General features: G+C 48.2%; 1 protein-coding gene across 1 annotated transcript in view; it reads left to right on the top strand.

The window, feature by feature from the left end:
* The window catches only part of LOC143323576 (SH3 and multiple ankyrin repeat domains protein 2-like), a 166,171-nt gene that overhangs the window by 105,165 nt on the left and 40,883 nt on the right, over nt 1–20,123 (top strand). The window contains exons 13-17 of the mRNA XM_076735501.1: nt 515–654; nt 3,228–3,341; nt 10,771–10,852; nt 16,776–16,858; nt 19,941–20,065. Coding sequence (XP_076591616.1) covers nt 515–654; nt 3,228–3,341; nt 10,771–10,852; nt 16,776–16,858; nt 19,941–20,065 — 544 coding nt within the window. The remainder of the gene's footprint in view (nt 1–514; nt 655–3,227; nt 3,342–10,770; nt 10,853–16,775; nt 16,859–19,940; nt 20,066–20,123) is intronic.

The following is a 20,123-nucleotide window of genomic DNA, read 5'->3' as shown; positions in this document are numbered from 1 at the left end:
CATATTCTGCCCCACTTACCGCTGCAGGACACGTGGCTGCCGGCCTCTGGACGTCTCCTCTGCATAATTGGTTTGTGTGTGTGTGTGTGTGTGTGTGTGTGTGTGTGTGTGTGTGTGTGAGAGTGTGTGTGTGTGTGTGTGTGTGTGTTGTTAATGCTAATTTGAGGAAGCTCATACCGTTCCTTCAGACCGTCAGAGGTTCACTTTGAGCAGCTTCTTTAAACCATTTTTTTCAGTCCACACGTCTGTTTTATTTGATTCTGCTGAATCTTTGCAGCAATCTGGATTTTTTTCTGTTATTGAGATTCTGTTTTCACTGACGTCATATCAAAGATCAAAGATGAGACAAAGTGTGAATAACTGAATGTACACACCTGAAACGCTCCTGCCCTCGGCGAGCTTCACGGCGGAGCCTTTCGCTGCAGGGCCGCTGACCTCGTTGGTTCTGTTGTTGGGCCCGTTGAGCGTGAACCTTCAGTTGGAGCTGACCGCTGGTGTTTTCTCTCCCCGTCAGTCCCAGCAGTCACGGCGAGGCTGTGGGCACCAGACGGAAGCTGTACAGCGCCGTCCCCGGCAGACACTTTGTGGTGGTTCGTCCTTACACCGCCCAGGCCGAGGGGGAGATCAACCTGTACAAGAGCGACAGGGTCAAAGGTGAGACGACGCCGTCTGCGTGTTTGTTTGGTTCACGGTCACCGGGGGGTCCACAGTCCAGCCTGGACCTCCAGGAGACCAGTGCTGCTCCAGGATCAGTGAGCCAGCAGACCTGACATGGTGAGCGAGCTGCAGGCCAGCCAGGGGTGCAAGTACAAATACTTCAGGTAGACTTAAATGATACTTCTTGAAGAAAGCACAAAGTACACTTCGTGCTGTTTTTGTCGCCTGCAAGTATAGTGTACTCCAGTAGTACTTGAGTACCACCTTAGTAATACTTGAGTATACTCAAAGTGTAAATATTTGCTAAATTGGCACATTTTTTAAAAAACTTTAAGTGTACTGAAGTACACCAGTGAAGGATTCATGAGCATTGAAAACACACTCACAGTACGACTGTATGATATCACCATGTTGGAAAATTCTTAAATCTACTTCAAATGAAGTGAAAATAAAGTACTCTTTACAACATGCTAGTAGTGTACTACAATGGACTTGAAGTGTACTTTGTTACTATTAAAAGTATTTTGAATTTAATACATCCTTTAAAAGTACACTTAAGTACAATTTATAATACATGTACACTTTTTATAAGTACTTTGAAATACCATTTTAAGTACTGCAGAATTAGTATATTCATTTTTAATACATTTAAGTAGAATTTCATGGCTTCTTGTGTGTACTTCTAATGACTTTTCTATACTTCTAGTACACTAAACTACTTTTTGACTCTCAATGCAATAACAAAATGTTACTGAAGTAAAAGTATTTTTATAAACGTAGTACCAGAAGTAAAAGAAATCACTACTTGGACGCACAATTTCAGAACTGTATGATTTTTGATCCTTTAATGTGTGAGAATGAAGATGGGACTCATTTTAATGACCCTATTTATACTTTGTATGTACAGCTGGATAGTTTAATCTGTAATACTACTTTATAGTACTTTTACTTTATAGTACTTTATTTTTTGGTTTAAAAACCTGAATCTGCAAAGTAACCTGATACTAAAGCTGTAAATAAATGTAAAAGTGAAATATTAATAAATGAGTAGAATATAAAGCAGCATGGAAGTGAAATACTCGAGTGAAGTATCTGAAGGGTGTACACTGAGAGAGTACTGGAGTACTGAATGTTTCTCTGATGAATCCAGCTGATGAAAGGCTCTGATTCGCTGCTGCCGTCGTTTCATGATTGTGCTGAAAATGAGACAACTGGAAATCAAACGGCAGATTAGCATATCTGATGAAAATGACTCCACGGGGGCCAAACGCAGACGGCGAGGAGCGACATCAGAACAACATGGCGCTCGTCTGCAGACGCTCCAGGTGAAACTCCGGCTCCTCTGCAGGTCTGAGGCGTCGGTGAGGCGTCGAAGCGTCTGCGTTAAGCTGCCGTTAATGTGCAGACAGATTATGGCGACCTCGTCTTCAGAGCCAGACGTTTATTTTAATGCTCAGCAGGAAAGATTTTGTTGAAGATAATCACTGAATCATCGTTATTTTTATGGAGCTCAATTATTTTTAATCACCGCTGTGACAGAAGAGAAGAGCCGAACAGACAGTGGCTCTGATGAACCCTCACAACTTCATTTTCTGCAGACACCAGATGTGTTTGATGCACAGAAAATGAAGAATATCTCAGAGTGAACATCATGAACAGAAGCTTCAGTGAAGAACAGGTGGAGACTGAATATGATGCTGTCAGACGGAGTAACAGGACTTCTACTCCTTACTGGATGTTAGGGAGCTAAAAACTGGAATGAAACAAAGTGTGACCATTCAGAATTCCTTAATGAGACATAAAATCCAGAAAAAATACATTTTAACATGGATTTTGGGGGTTTTGGTTGGAAGTGTAAACTGTGTCTCTGTTAAAACGAGATCTTCAGAAAACAAAAGTCTGACATGAGTCTGTCATGACGTGAAGCATGACGTGAAGCATGACGTGAAGCATGACGTGAAACATGACGTGAAGCATGACGTGAAGCATGACGTGAAACATGACGTGAAGCATGAAGTAATCTTCACTCAGGGTCAATTAACCGTAACCTCCATTAAAATGCTGTAATTGACTGAATGACTCTTAATGACTCTTGATGGCAGCAGCTCTAACCTCGGAGACTCCCTCGTGTCCAGGTGTCACGTCCTCTTAAACAAACTGTGGCTGATCTTTATCCACCGCAGACCAAACGACGTCTCCGTCTGCTGCAACCAAACAACCTGATTTTGGATTTCTCGCCAGGTTTTGGTGAGGCCGCGATCTCGCCAGCGTTTGGGCTCAGACCTCCTGCCGTTCACTCTGTTAATGGATGACATTTAATCACGACTTCTAGCAAACGTGGGAGTTTTTATTTTGTTTGAAACGTGTCCCGTTTATCAGGTCCGTGATGAAGATCTCCGTGTTCAACACTTCATGTCTTTATGTCCTGTTCGTGATGTGCTGCAGGACACCGTTCAAACAAAGTGTCTTTAAATGATCTTTGGGGACACGCTGGTCTTTTCTTTCATTAACTGATGTCCTCTATCACCGTCCTCACCTCTCCGCTCTCTCTCTCTGTCCCCTCGGTCCAGTTCTGAGCATCGGAGAGGGGGGTTTCTGGGAGGGCAGCGCCCACGGCCAGGTGGGCTGGTTTCCAGCCGACTGCGTGGAGGAGATCCCGGCCAAGGCCGCCGACGAGAGGAGCTGTAAGTCCAATCGCTCGGGGTCGTGTGGTAGTTGGAGGTGGGACGTTGGCTTATGTAGGACACGTGCTGTTTGCCGTCACCCGGTTTTATGGCGAGAGAGAGGGGACACAAAGAGCTGAGGCGAAACGCCGGAGGCTCCTGAGGCGGCGTGGTGGCACGTGGCTCCTCTTTCTCCACAACATGAGCTGCATGTGTCTCTGCTCGTCTCTCTGCTCGTCTCTCTGCTCGTCTCTCTGCGTCTCCCCGGGCTGTGCTGCACAAAGCTAAGCGCTGCATCGCCCTGCTAACTCAGCTGTGCTCTGATGTCCTCTGGGTGCAGGCTAATGAACATATCACAGCACGCTCCGTCCCCCCCGCACATCACTTTACTCCTCGTCCTCCTGGTCTCTGCTGCTGTCGTAAGCCAGCGTCCTCTAGCTGTGTGTCTGTGAAGGCAAGAAAAGGCTTGTTGTCCTCCTGTCTGTCCCCCTGTCTGTCCCCGTGTCTGTCCCTGTGTCTGTCCCCCTGTCTGTCCCCCTGTCTGTCCCTGTGTCTGTCCCCGTGTCTGTCACCCTGTCTGTTCTCCCGTCTGTCCTCCTGTCTGTCCCTGTGTCTGTCCCCCTGTCTGTCCTCCTGTCTGTCCCCGTGTCTGTCCTCCTGTCTGTCCCCCTGTCTGTCCCCGTGTCTGTCCTCCTGTCTGTCCCCGTGTCTGTCCCCCTGTCTGTCCCCCTGTCTGTCCCTGTGTCTGTCCTCCTGTCTGTCCCCCTGTCTGTCCCCGTGTCTGTCCCCCTGTCTGTCCCCGTGTCTGTCCTCCTGTCTGTCCCCGTGTCTGTCACCCTGTCTGTTCTCCCGTCTGTCCTCCTGTCTGTCCTCCCATCGGTCCCCCTGTCTGTCCCCGTGTCTGTCCTCCCGTCTGTCCCCCTGTCTGTCCCTGTGTCTGTCCCCGTGTCTGTCCCCCTGTCTGTCCCTGTGTTTGTCCCCGTGTCTGTCCTCCTGTCTGTCCCCCTGTCTGTCCCTGTGTCTGTCCCCGTGTCTGTCCTCCTGTCTGTCCTCCCGTCTGTCCTCCTGTCTGTCCTCCCATCGGTCCCCCTGTCTGTCCCCGTGTCTGTCCCCCTGTCTGTCCTCCTGTCTGTCCTCCTGTCTGTCCCCCTGTCTGTCCCCGTGTCTGTCCTCCTGTCTGTCCCCCTGTCTGTCCTCCTGTCTGTCCCCCTGTCTGTCCCCGTGTCTGTCCCTGTGTCTGTCCCCCTGTCTGTCCCCCTGTCTGTCCCTGTGTCTGTCCTCCTGTCTGTCCTCCTGTCTGTCCCCCTGTCTGTCCTCCTGTCTGTCCCCCTGTCTGTCCCTCTCTCTTCCTTGCTCCACGATCTTTCTCATGCTCTGTCTTTCTGTTCTATGACAGCGGTTAATTATTGACATTATCACAAAGCACAGTGTCACAGAGTCGACCCCCCCGCCCGCCCTCCTCGTCTCTGGGCTCGGGGAGTATGTCAGCGCTGATGGAGGCAGATGGGGAGCAACTTGCTCTTCTCTCTCTCGCTGTTTGCCTTCTTCTGGGTGGCTTATTTTAAAGCTTAACCCAAGGCCATTGGCTCAGGGAGCTCTCCTCGCACTGTGCCACGTCCAAACTGCCCCCAGGTCTGCCTGCAAAGAAAGCCTGTCAGAAAATGGGAGCACAGTATGGCGGCTTGCAAAGACTCATTCAAAGGGGGCCTCGGCCAGGGCCGCCGGCCATTTACGCCCGTGTGTTGCAATTAGAGGGGCGGTGAGCGTCCTGCATGGATAGCGGTCGCGTCTGATTGGCCCGTGTGATGACCGGCTGACAGGTGGATGGAGAGAGGCAGCTTGAAGTTAGCAGCACAGGGCTCGTCCCTCCATCATCCAGCTGCCTGCACATCAAATAATCACCTTTAAAGGAACAGTTTGCCGTTTGCAGTCAGTTAATGTCGGACATATTTGAAGATTTCAGTCAATAATTATTATGAAGACGTTAACTAAAACATGCACAAAGTCCTGCTGAGTCACCAACAGGGAAATCACTGATTTAGACCCTTTAGAAGTGGTTTTCTCCTCTTCCTCCCTGTCTTTGGTGCGACAGGCCAGAGTAGTTCAGTATGGATCCTAATCCTGATCGAACGAGAAACCTGATTGACTGACGGTTGATCAGTGAAAGAGACTCTTTCCGTCAGACGTCTTTGACTTTATACAGAATCAGTCTTATCAAATCATTCCTGCAGCTCTGAGGAGGAAACTGTAGTGAGTCTGTGTGGACGTTCAGGTTCACACTGTTGACTTTAAAGCTGTGGTTATTCTGGTTTTACAGTGTTTACGTCAGTTATTCTGTGTGTTATCAGCTCACATCTGGATGATCCAACAGAAATATTACATGATGAAAACAGCAGAAAACATCCTCTGCATCTTCTCCCTCTCTCATATGTGAAGCGTGCAAGCTAGCATGCGTTTACCTTTTCATCCCATCAACACACACACACACACACACACGCACGCACGCACGCACGCACGCACGCACGCACACACGCACACACACACACGCACACACACATGCACACTGATTCATCTTAAACACCTTTAGCTTCTAATCCCTCTAATTCAATACATGTGATGCTGCAGGATTAAGCCCTGCTTAGACGTGCTTTGTTAGGGTTCAAGTTTGGACCCCTGAGAGCACTTGAAGAGCTATGTATGGGAAACACACACACACACACACACACACACACACACGGCTCCCTGGTTAAGCAGGTGGTGTCAGGGGGCTGCAGCCTCTCAGGTCTCAAAGCAAACGCTGCAGATTTGGGTGGATTCTTGTCAGTGTGTGTCTGAGCCGAGCGTGAACCCGCTGAGCTCACAAACAGCCGACTACGACAGAAGGTTTCCGTCTGAGTGTTTCCACACACTTCATGACATCATGACGCTCGATCAAACGTGCTCAATATTTCAAAACATGATGGCTTGAAATTACATGTAATTTATTGTAGAAGAACAAAAGCAGGCGTCGGCCCGTCCTCACAAACTGTGATCACCGACCGACTCAGACCACCTGACGATGACTGAGTGATGGAGGCTCGTCATTCTGCTCCTGTAACACAGCAGCGTGTTTCCATTCAGGTGTTTTTAGGCCTATTTTGAAATATCTCACTTCAAGAAGCTGGATGCAACAGAAAAAATCCAAAAAACTTGTTTGTTTCCAGAACAAAACCCACAGAAGAAGAAGAAGAAGAAGAAGAAGAAGAAGAAGAAGAAGAAGAAGTTCCTGCCTTCGGCGCCTGTGTGTCGTGTGTTTCAGGCGTCTCGTGTTGTTTCTGGTTAACAACATTCTTCTTCTTCTTCTTCTTCTTCTTCTTCTTCTTCTTCTTCTTCTTCTTCTTCTTCTGCTCTGTTTATTATAGCCGGGCTGAACGTAGCGTGTACCTCCACCATCTGACGAAACTAGAAAAGGATCAAATTGACTGCAGCAGGAGCAGAGAGGTCATCACTCTTAATCCACGCCTTCCTCTGAGAGCTGCTGCCTACATCACCTGCAGACGTTCGCTATGCTAGCAGCAGCTAACGTAGCTCACTTCCTTCTGCTCCATTGTGTGTTTTCATTTTCAAACTTTGTCTTCAGCCGACGCTGATTTGTCCGACCACACAGCTAAAGGTCTGAAAACACGGGGATGAGCTCATAAAATACCCATTTAAAGGTTCCTAAAAGCAGCATGACGCTGTGTTCTCATTGGCTGCATGTCCTGCACTTTACCTGTGTGCAGCAGCTCTTTGAGCATCATTACAGGCAATGCTGACGACCTGATCGAGAGTCTGTGATACCTGCACACAGATCACATGTTAGCACACGGTGCCTTTGCTGGATCACGTAAACAGTGTGAGCTGGTGCAGGTTACCTCACGCTGTGTGCATGTTTACACTGTGACTGGAGATAAATGATGCTTTTAACGCACTGGGGACAGAACAGACCACATTAACAAATGTATGCACACGTGTCTGCTCCTTAATTACTGCTGTTTAACTCGTCACCCTGCAGCGTCTGTTAGTTACAGTGATGTACACCAGAGAGATGCGTTTCCCGATTGACTCACATTCGTATACAGCATGTGCATTTTACAGAGGATGATTGTGTTCTCACCGTCTTCTGTGAATACCACCAAAACACGAGACCCTCACCTTCACCTGCAGGCACAGCAGCAGCTCGTAGATGTCATGAGTTTTGTAGGTGAGCAGTGTTTTGGGACGCTCAGTGTTTGCTCATCACACCGGCATCATGTGGCCTCAGGCTGGTGATTACTGTAGTAATTGGATACTGCTGCTGATCTGATGGGACCGACTGATGATACAGAGCCAACAGTAACATCAAAACGTGCTTAGATAACACAACTATATGCAAAGAAACGTTATTCTGTCATAGATTTAAAGTGACCTTGTTAAATTGAGTTTTATGAACACGTGTGGAGTCACTTCAGGTCAAATGCTTCAATTAAAATATTTCACCTTTCAGATTTTCACATATGGTTTATATGGGAATAGGTTGAAGTGAAGTATTATTTATGCAGCACTTTGCAAAGTTTCAGGCCTCGAGTGACCTCCTGTTCCTCCTGCTCTCTGTGTTTGTGCTCCATCACCTCCATTTCCTCTTTAGCTGCACGCTACAGGTCACACATGACAGCGTTATATTTCATCTGGGGCCATCCAGCTGTGGCTTCGTACACGAGCAAGTCAAGATTAAAACATGTACAAATGACAAACATGAGGCAACAGTCTGCAGCCATGCTAGCAGCTCTGTACACCAGCTAAATGCTAACATCAGCATGCTAACATGTTGACGTGTTTCTGTTGCACAGATTTTGTCCTTATTACTTCAATTCATCCTGAGGGGACAAGAAATCTATCCAACATTTGTTGAGATATTTCTGTTTGGATCAAAGTGGTGGACTGACAGCCGGACGTGTCCATCTCGAGAGCCACCAGCAGACACACCAGCATGTCTGACAACAAATAAACAGAAGAAACGTGAAGAAAACGATGAATCAAATCGACCGACTGCTCAAAGATGGTCGTGATTTCAGAGAAACACAGCTTCCAGCACTACTGCGAATCATGTCATTTGATCAAGACAGAGCTCAGCATCCATCACAGCTCCAGAGATGCAGCCGTGCAGCTCGTCGCTCTGCAGGTAGCGACGCTGCGTCACAGCGATTCCCATCAGGCTACGTCAGCTCCTCCGTCCCATTCGCGCATCACTCCCTCGCATCGTGAGGTGAGATGGAGTAAAGGGAAAAATAAAGAGCTGGAAGGAGCCCAGGGAGGCCCAGATGCCTGACAGAATGTACTGCTGCGCACGCACACACACACACACACACACACATTATACACACACATTATACACACACACACACATTATACACACACACACACATTATACACATGCTTCCAGTGTAAACAGCTGACAGAACAAAGACACAAACACACAGTGTAATGTGCATATTTTCACACAGCACACAAACATGAGTACTCTGTGTTAACATTCAGTTATACATATGCACACACACACACACACACACACACACACACACACTGTGCATCTCTATTGATCTGTGACCATAGAAACCAGCTGGTCGCAGTCAGACAGCAGTTGCTATGGAGTGTGACTCTGCTGTGGAGGTATTTTTCTCTCCCTCCATACTCTGATTTTTTTTCTTACACACATTAACTCGATCACCCCCCCCCCCCCCCCCCCCCCCACACACACACACACACACACCCACACCCCACCCCCCCATCTGGGAAAATAAAGTCGTAACCCATTTTCGCCCCCATCGGTCCACCGTCTACTTCCAGCCGCGTCCTCCCTCCTCCGATCTCACACTGTGGATGTAGAATCGGGGGGGAGAAAAAAATGTTCCTGCAAAGATGACAAGATCTAAGCCGGATCAGAGGAGATGGAGTTTCTGTGAAAGTGTGACAGCTGGTGTGAGAGAGCATGTGAAGGAAGGAGAGAGCTGGAGAGGAGGGGGAGGAGGGGAGGAGGGGAGGAGGGGAGGAGGGGAGGAGGAGGTGCTCAGCGGGACACAGTGGATGAGATGGGCTCCACTCTGCAGGTCATGTGTGTTTAAAATGCACCTTTTATAGAGAACCTCCTGTTTTCATGCTGCTTTCTTCATTTCATGGTTCAGTGTTGCTGCGCAGGCTCTTTAAATGAAACTGTAGATCAAAGGGAGGCAGGTGAACGAGGGCCGAGGCCACAGCAGAGGAGCTCATTGAACAGCACATTTGGTGAAACGTGTCGTGGACTTTGAGGTGTTTTCTTCTGTTCTCACCTTCTGCACATCCGCAACGTCACAAACACCTTTGGTGGTTGCAGGTTAGACGGTCAAACCTCTGATTTCTCCATTCACTGGCCAATATTGCCACCCTCTGGATCTTTGTTTAAATACTGTTCTCAGATTGATTAGAGTTCAATTAACGAGCCTCTAATTGAAGCAGCGTGAGCAGCTCACACTTCTCACACGTGTGCTGTGGATGTTTGTCACTGACTGTCTCGAATTATCTGTAAATATTAAAACATTTACTGCAGATTTCAAACACTCATAAACCAGTTTACATTTTAGAGGGAGCTTGTTGAAACAGTTGCACCAAAGCTGCGACTGTAGAAAAAGAGTGTGTGTGTGTGTGTGTGTGTGTGTGTGTGTGTGTCACTGCCATCGTGAAGAGACACACATCTGTCCCAGTGACTGCACTCATGACGAGCTGCCGAAGGAGGTGGAACAGGTGTTTCTCTCTCAGGTAAATGGAGGGTGAATATATTGGACTTTGTCAGGGGGCCAGAATCTCGACTGTACCTGGGTGCTAATGTTGCTAACGTTGCTAATGAGGAATGTTCAGCATTAACAACTTTTCAAGGTGATAACATGTCAGATGTTGTTTACAGCTTCGTCTCAGTTAATGCAGGTTTGAAATGAGTTGGTTTCCAGGGATAAACAGGATTACTGTACGATAATACAGTGACTTGGATTGTCAGCCTAAATCCTCAAAGCTACAGCTGCGAATCCAAGGGGCAGATTAGATGTTGCCGTGGGTCTGGGTGCTGATGAGAGACACATGAGACCGTCCTCAGCAGGACGAAACAGCATCAGTCATTTGAATCGTGACTCTCTGAGCGAAGGTGAAGGTCGTGCGGCTTTGTTGACACACCTCTCAGCTCTGACACGTCGTTGTGTTGAACTGTGTGAAAACAGGCCGAACTTCCCCTTTAGGAAAAACTCCCTGAAAAGGTCTTTAACATGACGTGAGGGTCAAATGTCCTGTCATGTTATTGGATCCTAAAGAGGCTGAAGCGTTGTCGGGGGCTGTCAGGTTCACTGTCCACGTCGCTCTGACCTCAAACTGCTGTCATTGGTTACAGATGGGATGTGAGTATTGATCTCTTTCTGCTGTGTTTGGGCAGATTCCCGAGCGGACCGTGCTGACAGGCGGAAGCTCTTCAGACATTACACTGTGGGCTCCTATGACAGCTTTGATGCCTCCAGGTAAGAGCTCACACACACACACACACACACACACACACACACAGGCTCAAATCATATGTACATGTGTGTATACTCCTAAAAGTCCTGCTACCAGACATGCAGGCGACAGTCTGATGGATGAAAGACAGGAGGCTTCAGGAGTTTAACTTCGCATGGAGCTGTTTGGTTTGCTAGCTTCAGTTTTTGATAGAAACCTTTCTTCTGTTCTTGAGGGAAAAGAGGATTTAAGACGCCGTCCCGTCCTCTCAGCTAAGTGAAAAGTCCTGTCTAATGGTACCTGACGTTCAGTCCCAAGGTCTCCGCCATGTTCTGCTCTTAAGTTATTCTGCTCCACTCCTGTCTTCTCTGTTGTCACATCCACTTCAATGCAAGCTTCATTAGAAATGAAGATAGATGTATGCTGCTCTGTTTGTGTGTGTGTGTGTGTGTGTGTGTGTGTGTGTGTGTGTGTGTGTGTGTGTGAGACACAGAGAGAGCTGCGTAGAGCTCGGAGTTTATTCTCCACCGTGAACAAATCCCATTTAGAAAAATCGATGGCGCAGGTGAGCCGAGTGTCCTTGCAGGAGCTTGAATATGGATCAGCTCCGGGTTGCGTTTGATGATGCCGGGTCGTCGCTCCACCGCCATCAGGCATGCAGCACTTTGCATAGCAGAGCATGTGCAGCGGTTTTAACCCCTGCAAGGAAACAGAAGCATGCCAAGGTCGATGGTATGACCTTCCTCCTCCTCCTCCTCCTCCTCCTCCTCCTCCTGTCCTGGAGGGAGAGATGAAGAGTTACAGAGAATGAAATCCTGCAGATTTGCACAAACTTGTAAAAAAGTCCATTGACTTCTGAGTAGTCAATTCTCATTTTCCCCACACATTTAGAATTTTTAATGCGGCTCTGAGGACTGTAAATAATATTCTTCATCAGTATCAAAATCAGTTCGAAGTTCAGTTTTCAGTGATATAAACCGTAAAAAGCTCTGAATGAAGGACTAACAGTAAAGACTCCAGCAGGCCTTTAAAAAAACGTGCAGCAGGTCATCGTCTTCTTTTTTCTGCTCATTCTTCTTCTTTGTCCATCTGACTCCTACATTACCCACAATGCAACTCTGCTAATAGTGGCTAACGCACCATCAGATTTGTTTCAAAGTCTTCAACTGACGCTGACTCGAGTGACATCACTAGAGGACGTTTCCCAGCATCCCTCTGAGACACTGAAGGCTTTTTATGACTTTGTCACTTATTCAGTGGAACGGCCAAACACCTGGAAGCAGTCTGATGTGGACACCTGGTGGAGTTCCCCTTTAATGATCAGCCGTATGTCAGACCTGTCCTTGGTGGCTTTTCTGCCGATTGCTAATGAGTTAATTGAATAATCATCTCAGCGCTAAACGATAACTGCTCACACATCGTTTCAGACAGAGACTCTGAGGCCGTGCTGAGGCCACAGAAATTCAACTTTAACCCTACTTTTAGTTAAGTAGAAATTTAAATGCAGGACTTTCACCTTGAGCGCAGTATTTCTACATTCTGTTAGTACTAATCTATTTAAATAAATGACTTCTTGTCTCCTCTTGCGTCTGAGAGCGGCTTCAAGGTGTTTGTCAGGTTTAAACTGCTGCTCTGCTCTGTGTGCTCTGCAGGACACGATGTCAGGCCCGTGCAGTGATATATGAGATGTGGAAGTGTGTGTGGTGATAAGACGCTGAAGGACAGTGTGACATTTCCGTCGTTTCTCTGCTGGATTCCCTCTGACAGGAAGCCATGAACATGCTGGAAAGTGTTTTTCCAGTAGGTGTTCAGTATGGGTCGAGGTGAGCGTCTCCGACCAGCGCGGCCATGAAGGCGGGTTGGCCGAATGTGGATTGTGACATAGACTAAAGACTCATGTGACTTCAAACATTTCAAAGCATTTCTTTTTTGGAAAGGTGACTTTTCCACATGCAGCTCTTCCTTCGCTCTTTAAAGATTCATAATTGTTTTTTAACTGGCAGAGGGTGCAGTTCAATTTTGCATGAGGCAGGAACTCCTCTGCTCTGTGTGTTTACGGGCAGGAAGAAGACGCCAAACAGCAGCTTGATCTGCACTCACGAGTTAAAAGGAAAAGTAAACTGAGCCGTACAATATCATCGACATCATCGATGCATTTACACCTGCGACATGACCCGTTCACCTCTGCGCACATACAGAACAGGACCTGAGGAAACGCTGACTCAGCTTTTGGCCACAGTCCTCTTTTTGATTGGACGGTGAAGCGCAGTGTCAGTGTTTTATCTGTGTTCTCAGTGTGTATTTCACAGTCACTTTGAGAAATCTTGACCCTCCTCTCCAACACAAGTAACCTCTGCTGGGAAAAATACTGATTCACTAAATATTCAAATTGTTTACTGTTGGCTTAAACATGTTGTAAAACATACTGGAAAATACATTGTGTAAGCATTGAATTGCAGAATGTAAACTCTCTGCAGGTTTCTAAAACCCAAAAACTTTTCCAGAAATCCCACAGAGGATGTTCCCTCAGTGTGTTTAATAGTGAAATTACCTGACAGGTGTTTACTGAGTGTAAGGCTGATAGAACATGAAGTGAAATCGTAAAAACAAGCGTCGTTTCAGCCAGATTTCTCAGCCGTCCACCTCACGCCTGTGTGATGGAACAGATGTGCTTCAGGTGTGATCAATACAGCCTTCCACACCCGCGTCGAGAGCTCGTGCTTCGCTCGTGTTTTTACTGCAAAACCACAACTGTGACCCAGAGGCTGAAAGACGAGAGCGTCTCTCACTGCAGGACGATTAACTGTCCAGCTTCCTGCCATCAGGACGGGAGAGAGGAATGAACTGTGAGTCGTGGATCAGGTTGTAGGGGACTCACCTGTCCACTGATGTCACAGATACACAGAAAAACAAGGACTCGCTGTCTGTGACGCTCTACACCTTCACCTTCATCCTGATGACGGTGAAGCGGCACAGAGGAAACTACCAGCACCGGATCCTTTGTTAACTTCACCATTTGTTTATTTATCTGATTCGGAGGGATAAGATGTGAAAGTGAGAGCACTTATTTCCAACGTGGTCCCAAGAAAACATGACAATATGTCATGAAAAGAAAAAGATCTCATTAGAGCCACAAAGTTTCCTCGTTGAGACACATCGTCCAGTTGTTCATAGCTGACTCTTCAGCGCCGAATGCTCTGATGACGCCATGAGACAAAAGCTTGCTTTGACACAGCGTGCAGGAGCTCTCTCCTCAAGTCTGACTCGCCACCTCCTCACTGACTGAGGCTGCAGCCAGGTGAGATGGAGAGGGAGGAAAGCCAGGTGTGGATTTTCATACGTGATGCATCAGCTCCCCGCTGTCTGAGACAAAACGCTGACGTGGAGTCACGCGGCACAAACCAACGCGTGTGACTGACGGCGCTCTGCCGCAGTCAGAGCGAGTCGGCGAGAGGGCGGAAAGGCTTGTCCACGGTGACTGATAGATCAGTGAGCATCTTTCTCTTCACCGCCCGTCAGTCATGCGGTCCAGGAGCTTGATGGCTGTCCAAACACCCTTGAGGCAGACCTCCAAACTCCGTGGACAGCAGATGAATGTCTGACAAACAAGCGGCCATTGCATCGCATACAGAGCCTCTCCTGCAGACTATAAATACACTGCGGCCTCCCACGGCGGAGCCCAGATTGAGGCAGCGCGCTCCCTGGGGTAAACCTCATCCCGTACAGCCTGTTGAGCAGCATGTCCCACATCCTGCGTGCTCCACTTTGTTTTGATGGAGCAGCCTCAGACCGCCGCCCCCCCCCATCACCCTCAATGAGCCGTGGGTCCTCTCCTGCAGGCTGACCTGTGGAAGCCGCCACCGTGTCTGGGCGATCAAGGTGTGATTACCTGTGGTCCGCCATGAGCCAGAGGGTGTGTGTGTGTGTGTGTGTGTGTGTGTGTAAGCAGTGTGGGCCTTCTTCCTCTCTAGACAGACTGCGTTGCTAAGGGAACTGTTGCTAGGATGGCGGTCGCACCTCTCTCTCCGTCTTTATTCTCCCCTCGCTCGTCTTTCTCGCTCTCTCATCCCACGTGTCTCTTCAGTGTAATCCTTGCGCCCAGTATAAGCCGAATGATGCTCCCTCACAGCAAACCCCTCAGGCTGGAGGAGCAGACGTGGCCTTTGAGCTGCACCTCTGCTTCAGATGACTCTGATCGGCCTCCCCACACCAGGCCGCCATGGCTGCCGCAGGAAGTGAGAGGTGGAACGTACCATTTTATGCATATTCACACATGAACACCAGGGTCCTGGTAAACACGCAGCATTACGGCAAAGGGGAAAATGTCAGATTAGGCGGTTTACTGCTGAGTCAAACTTCAAGCGGCGCTTCTCATTTTGCAGTAATCCTTCTCTTGTAGCGCAGAAGCTGCATCACCGTATGGAGGATTCCTCACACACACAACCGCAGCAGCAGCGGAGGTTAGGATTAACAAGCGCAGCTGCTGTTACTGTTCGCTGAAGGAGGAACTGGGAGACATAATGTCACATGCATTTTGTAATCTGCATTTGAAGCTGCAGTTGCAGGCTAACTGCAGAGCTTCTCTTTTTAATGATGAAGGAAACGTGGAACGTCATGTTCGTGTCTGTTATTAGCTATCTGTAGATATTTGGTCTCAAAAGGGGCGGAGGAGTTTAAGTGACAACAAACAGGCAAGGCTGGGTCACAGCAGGCAAAGCAGACAGCAGCCCCAGGTACCCAGAGTCCCCTGAGGGCCGCGCATTCATTGTGTGTTAGCTGATTTTTGGGGGATTTAATTAACTAAATTTGGGCCTCTCGTTTTTCAAATGCCATGTTAAAAAAAGTTAGAAAGATTGAACTTTATTGATTAGATTGAACTTTATTGTCTTTATTTAAGACAGCGTGCAGACGGTTTTCTTCACACCTGATGTGTGTTTTGCCTTCTATGGTAGTTAATCAGAAACATTTCTGTCACACATCATCATCCTCTGAGCGTCTTCAGTGTGAAGTTCTTCTTTGGAAGCTCGTTGTGGGAACAGGTGACAGTTTTTCTCATGAAAGTTTCAATTCAAATGTTTTAGAAAAGAAGAAAATTGATTTAAAAAAAAGAAACAAAAAGAACAGCAGCAGCCTCAGAGTATCAATCAATCAACTAACTGATCACTTAGTAAGTCACCCCCCCCAGTGCTGATCACACACCCGCTCCCCCCGTTCCTCCTCTTTGCCACACACACACACACACACACACACACACACACACACACACACACTCCGTAGCAGCCAGTCTGTGCTGTAGCTGGTTGCACATTGCAGAGCACCGCACACCTAGACATCCATCCGCCGCGAGCCTCTGCTGCTCCCTCCCTCGCGCTCTCTCTCCCTCCACCCCCCCAACCCGGCGAGCTTCAGCCTTCCTCCCCGCCTCATCATGAGCCATTAGCCGCTATCACCGCCAGCCTGATGTCGCTTCTCCTCGACGGCGCAGCACTCCCACACCGCCGGCCGGAGCCTCCGCAGCAGCGGCGGGGGTAACCGCGCTGCCGACCCCGCGTCTCCGCGCAGGAGAGGCGGCTGACAGGCGGCGGCAGCAAGGGAGTAGCAGGGAGGGAGGGAGGCGCGTCTCTTTCGTCGTCGTCTCCCCCCCTCTTTTTTTTTTTTTTTTTTTGGGTCATCTCTCTTCTGGAGATGCTGTCGCCGGGCTGCCGGGGCCGCTGTCATACCGTTTGATAGAGACAGAGGCCGGCGAGAGGAGGAGGAGGAGGAGGAGGAGGAAGGGGAGGCGGCGGTGGTGGTGGTGGTGGGGTGGGGTCGGGGTTGCCCTGCCCTGCCCTGGCCGGACTAGCTCTCCTCCAGCACCATGAACCTCCACTCGGGCAGGGCGTCCGTGGCCATGCTGCGGATGATGGGCTGTGCTAACGGGCGCTCTGCGCGGCATCTCCTCCACAGTGACTGCGTGGTGGACGAGAAGACGGTGGTGCTCCAGAAAAAGGAGAATGAGGGATTTGGCTTCGTCCTGCGAGGGGCAAAAGGTAGGAACATTTCCACTTTTTCTGCTTTTTTGCTCTCTGTCTCTTTCTGCCATTCCTCCAAGATTCACATCAGGCAAACATCAGCTGCTCTCAGACCACCAACACTCACGTTTGCATGTGTGCACAATGTACCGAGGTGTCATCTCATGTGCTGTTTGTGCAGTTTGGCTCATCTGAGATCAGTGTGAGGGGCTTGTGTGTGAGAGAATGCATGAAGTGATGCTGCACCCCCCCCCCCCAACACAACCATGCAAACACATGCAAGTAAGTTCTGCTACTAAAATGCATTTGAAAGCAACTTTATTGTGCATATAACACACACACACACACACACACACACACACACACACACACACACGCAGCAGGGGTGTCAGATACATTGTGATGGCATGTGCCGTTGTCATGGTTGCAGGTGATGGCAACCCCCCCAAACTTGGCCACATTTCGATGTTCACATGTTCTTCCCACCTGTCCGAGCTGACATGAACACCTGTAATATGACATCACTCGTTCACGGAGGAAAGGCGTCGTTTAAAAACATCTGCCTCGGATTGGTGTTTGGCGTGCACCTGCTGCGCACCACCCACCGTCATGAGCCGCTGTGATGTGAGTGGCCGATCCAGGCGGTTTGATATTTCACCAGGCCACGAGATTGGCTCTAAAAATAGCCAGTTTGAGCTGCTGCGTCGGTTTCTGTGACGATCCTCGCCATGTCATAATCCACGTTGCGTTCCACAACTGTGCGGTGCTGTTCGATTGGTCTACGCCATGGTTACTGTGGAGAGGTAAATTTAGTATATCCATGCGCCCGTTTTTGAAGACCCAGAGAGGAAGAGGAGGAGGCAGAGACGGAGAGGGAGGCTGACATGGAGGGAGAGGAAGGAAGGATTTGGTTTGAAAAACAAGAGGAATGTTCTAGTCGTTCTGACACACTCTGCCATCACCCCGGGGAGCTGACCCAGCCGAGCTTATCCTGCACGGGGGTGAACACACGCGCGCGCACTGATGCTCGAGCTGTCACATAAGCTTACATCCTCTTTTGCTCTCTGCGTTTCTGCTGTTTTTTTTTCCTCTCCGTCCATCTCTCCTCCTCTTCCTCTGCCGACGTCCCTGTGTCACACACTCACAGGCAGACACCTACAGAAACACAGTCATCACAGGCATGTAGTTCCCCCTCCTGAAAGCCTCGTACGTGCTCGTGGACCGTGTCTTCCAGAGGATGAGTTATAGGAAGTGTCACTTGTCACCACTGGTTTCTCCCAGCCGCAATATTTTTTTAACCTCCCCGAGAGCGAGAGAGGGAGGGAGGGAGGGCTGGAGCCATGTGAGGGGAGAGAGGAGTGATACTACAGTACAGGCTGGAATGCCGAACCACAACATTACAAAGATCACTAATACAAGCAATGTTTTACTGCGTTTGTCTGCACATGCACACTGAAACCTTATGTTTTTTAATACGTGGTGCTGTGAGGCGTCTGTAAGATCAGTTGCACTGTTTTCCAATGTGTCTTTCAGCCTAAACAACCATATTTTTGTCCTTGTCTCCATTATCTTCATCACATTTCATCTCATCTCAAACAATAGGGCTGGGTGTCTAACATCAACGCTTTTTAATTATCAGCTGAAATGTAGTTCTAGCACTGAGTGTCATGAACTGTCAGGTGTGGAGGGTTGGCTTTATTTACTCATTCTTTCATCAGATAAATCATAGTTTTGATAATTTTAAACTGTATTTTGTTTAGGCTGCTTTGTGTTGAGCCTTTGAGAAGTTTGCTTTATTTGGCTCCTCAAAGGGAGATCTTCAAAAAAATCTATCATTTTAATGTCACTACCCAAACCAAGACATTAAAAACTGACTTAAATATCTCATGAGAAGTCCTGCGAAGTGCAGAAGACAGCAGTTCCCCACTGACACCACACTCTTCATTTCAATCCATAATTGCTTGATAGTTTAAAGGAACACTTTGAGAAAAATGCTGGTTTAAAGATTGATATCTGCTGTATCTCACTGAGTCTGTGTTCAAACTAGCGAAGCCTAGCTTAGCTCAAAGACGGGGAGCAGCAGGAAACAGTTAGCCTCCATCAAAAGTCAAGCAACAGCAAAAATAGTCTCTAGTAACTCCAGAGCCGTCATATTTGCACATCGTACGTTGTTATCGGCACGCGGCACCTCTTGCTCAGCTGTGACAGTTCGTAAACCTGGCTATCCCGCTCTGAGGTCAGGACTGCTGGGATGCTAATCGGGTCCAGCTGGTGCTGGTCAGGAAGTAAATCCAATGCATAAGCTCATGCTGCATTCTCCTCCTGTAACTCTGAGCGTTGAGGCATTAATTGTTCCAGATGGTTTCCTCATCTAACCTCATGGTTGACCATGGATGCATTAAGAGTCACGCTATATAGGAAATTAGCCATTGTGTTGTGTATTTATAGTGAAAATACGATAGAAACAACAGTGTGTAATTCATCTGTGATTAACTGAACTCAGTGTATGACAGTTAATATTTGGATTTAACTGCTAGCGGTGGTGGAGCTCTTGTAGCTGTCAAGAATTCCTTATATCTTCAAGTTTGAATTACAGCAGCAACCAGGAATCTCTCCCTTCTCTAATACAGCCTGTACGATCAGACGTGATCAGAACTTTCCTTCAAACCACTTCTATATGTTAGATAATGTAAGATATGACAGGTAAACATGACACTTTTAGGACGCCGTATCTTTACCGTCGACCCCTGCTTCAAGTGTTTGTGCTGAGCTCGGGTAAACACATCCAGACCATGTCCTGTAATGGACACAGAGAGAAGACATCAATGTCAATAGGACGTTTGGCTTGTTATAGGAGGAAAAAGTGTTACCAATAACATTAACTGCACTCAGGTGTAAATGGAATGCAGCCATCAGTAATGTTATTGATTTCAGCTGTGATTGATGAGCTCAACCGTCCAGTCATTGCTTCATTGTCAAATGTCTCCTCGGACACTGTCTCATGTTGTGTGTGCGTTATCGTGTCTTGCATGTGTCCCTGCGAGTCGTTGTGCTGTCTCTATAATCCTCTCCTCCTCCTCTGTCCTTCCTCGCTGTGCAGCGGATACGCCCATCGAGGAGTTTACTCCCACACCTGCCTTCCCCGCCCTGCAGTACCTGGAGTCGGTGGATGAGGGAGGGGTGGCATGGCAGGCGGGGCTCAGGACGGGGGACTTCCTCATCGAGGTAAGAGCTGCTCCAAAATCGATTTTCGTTGTATGTGAATATGCGGTTTGGTTGCAGA

Source organism: Chaetodon auriga, chromosome 1, assembly GCF_051107435.1.
Source record: "Chaetodon auriga isolate fChaAug3 chromosome 1, fChaAug3.hap1, whole genome shotgun sequence".
Classification (NCBI taxonomy): domain Eukaryota; kingdom Metazoa; phylum Chordata; class Actinopteri; order Chaetodontiformes; family Chaetodontidae; genus Chaetodon; species Chaetodon auriga.
This window is presented reverse-complemented; position numbering and strand designations above follow the sequence as displayed.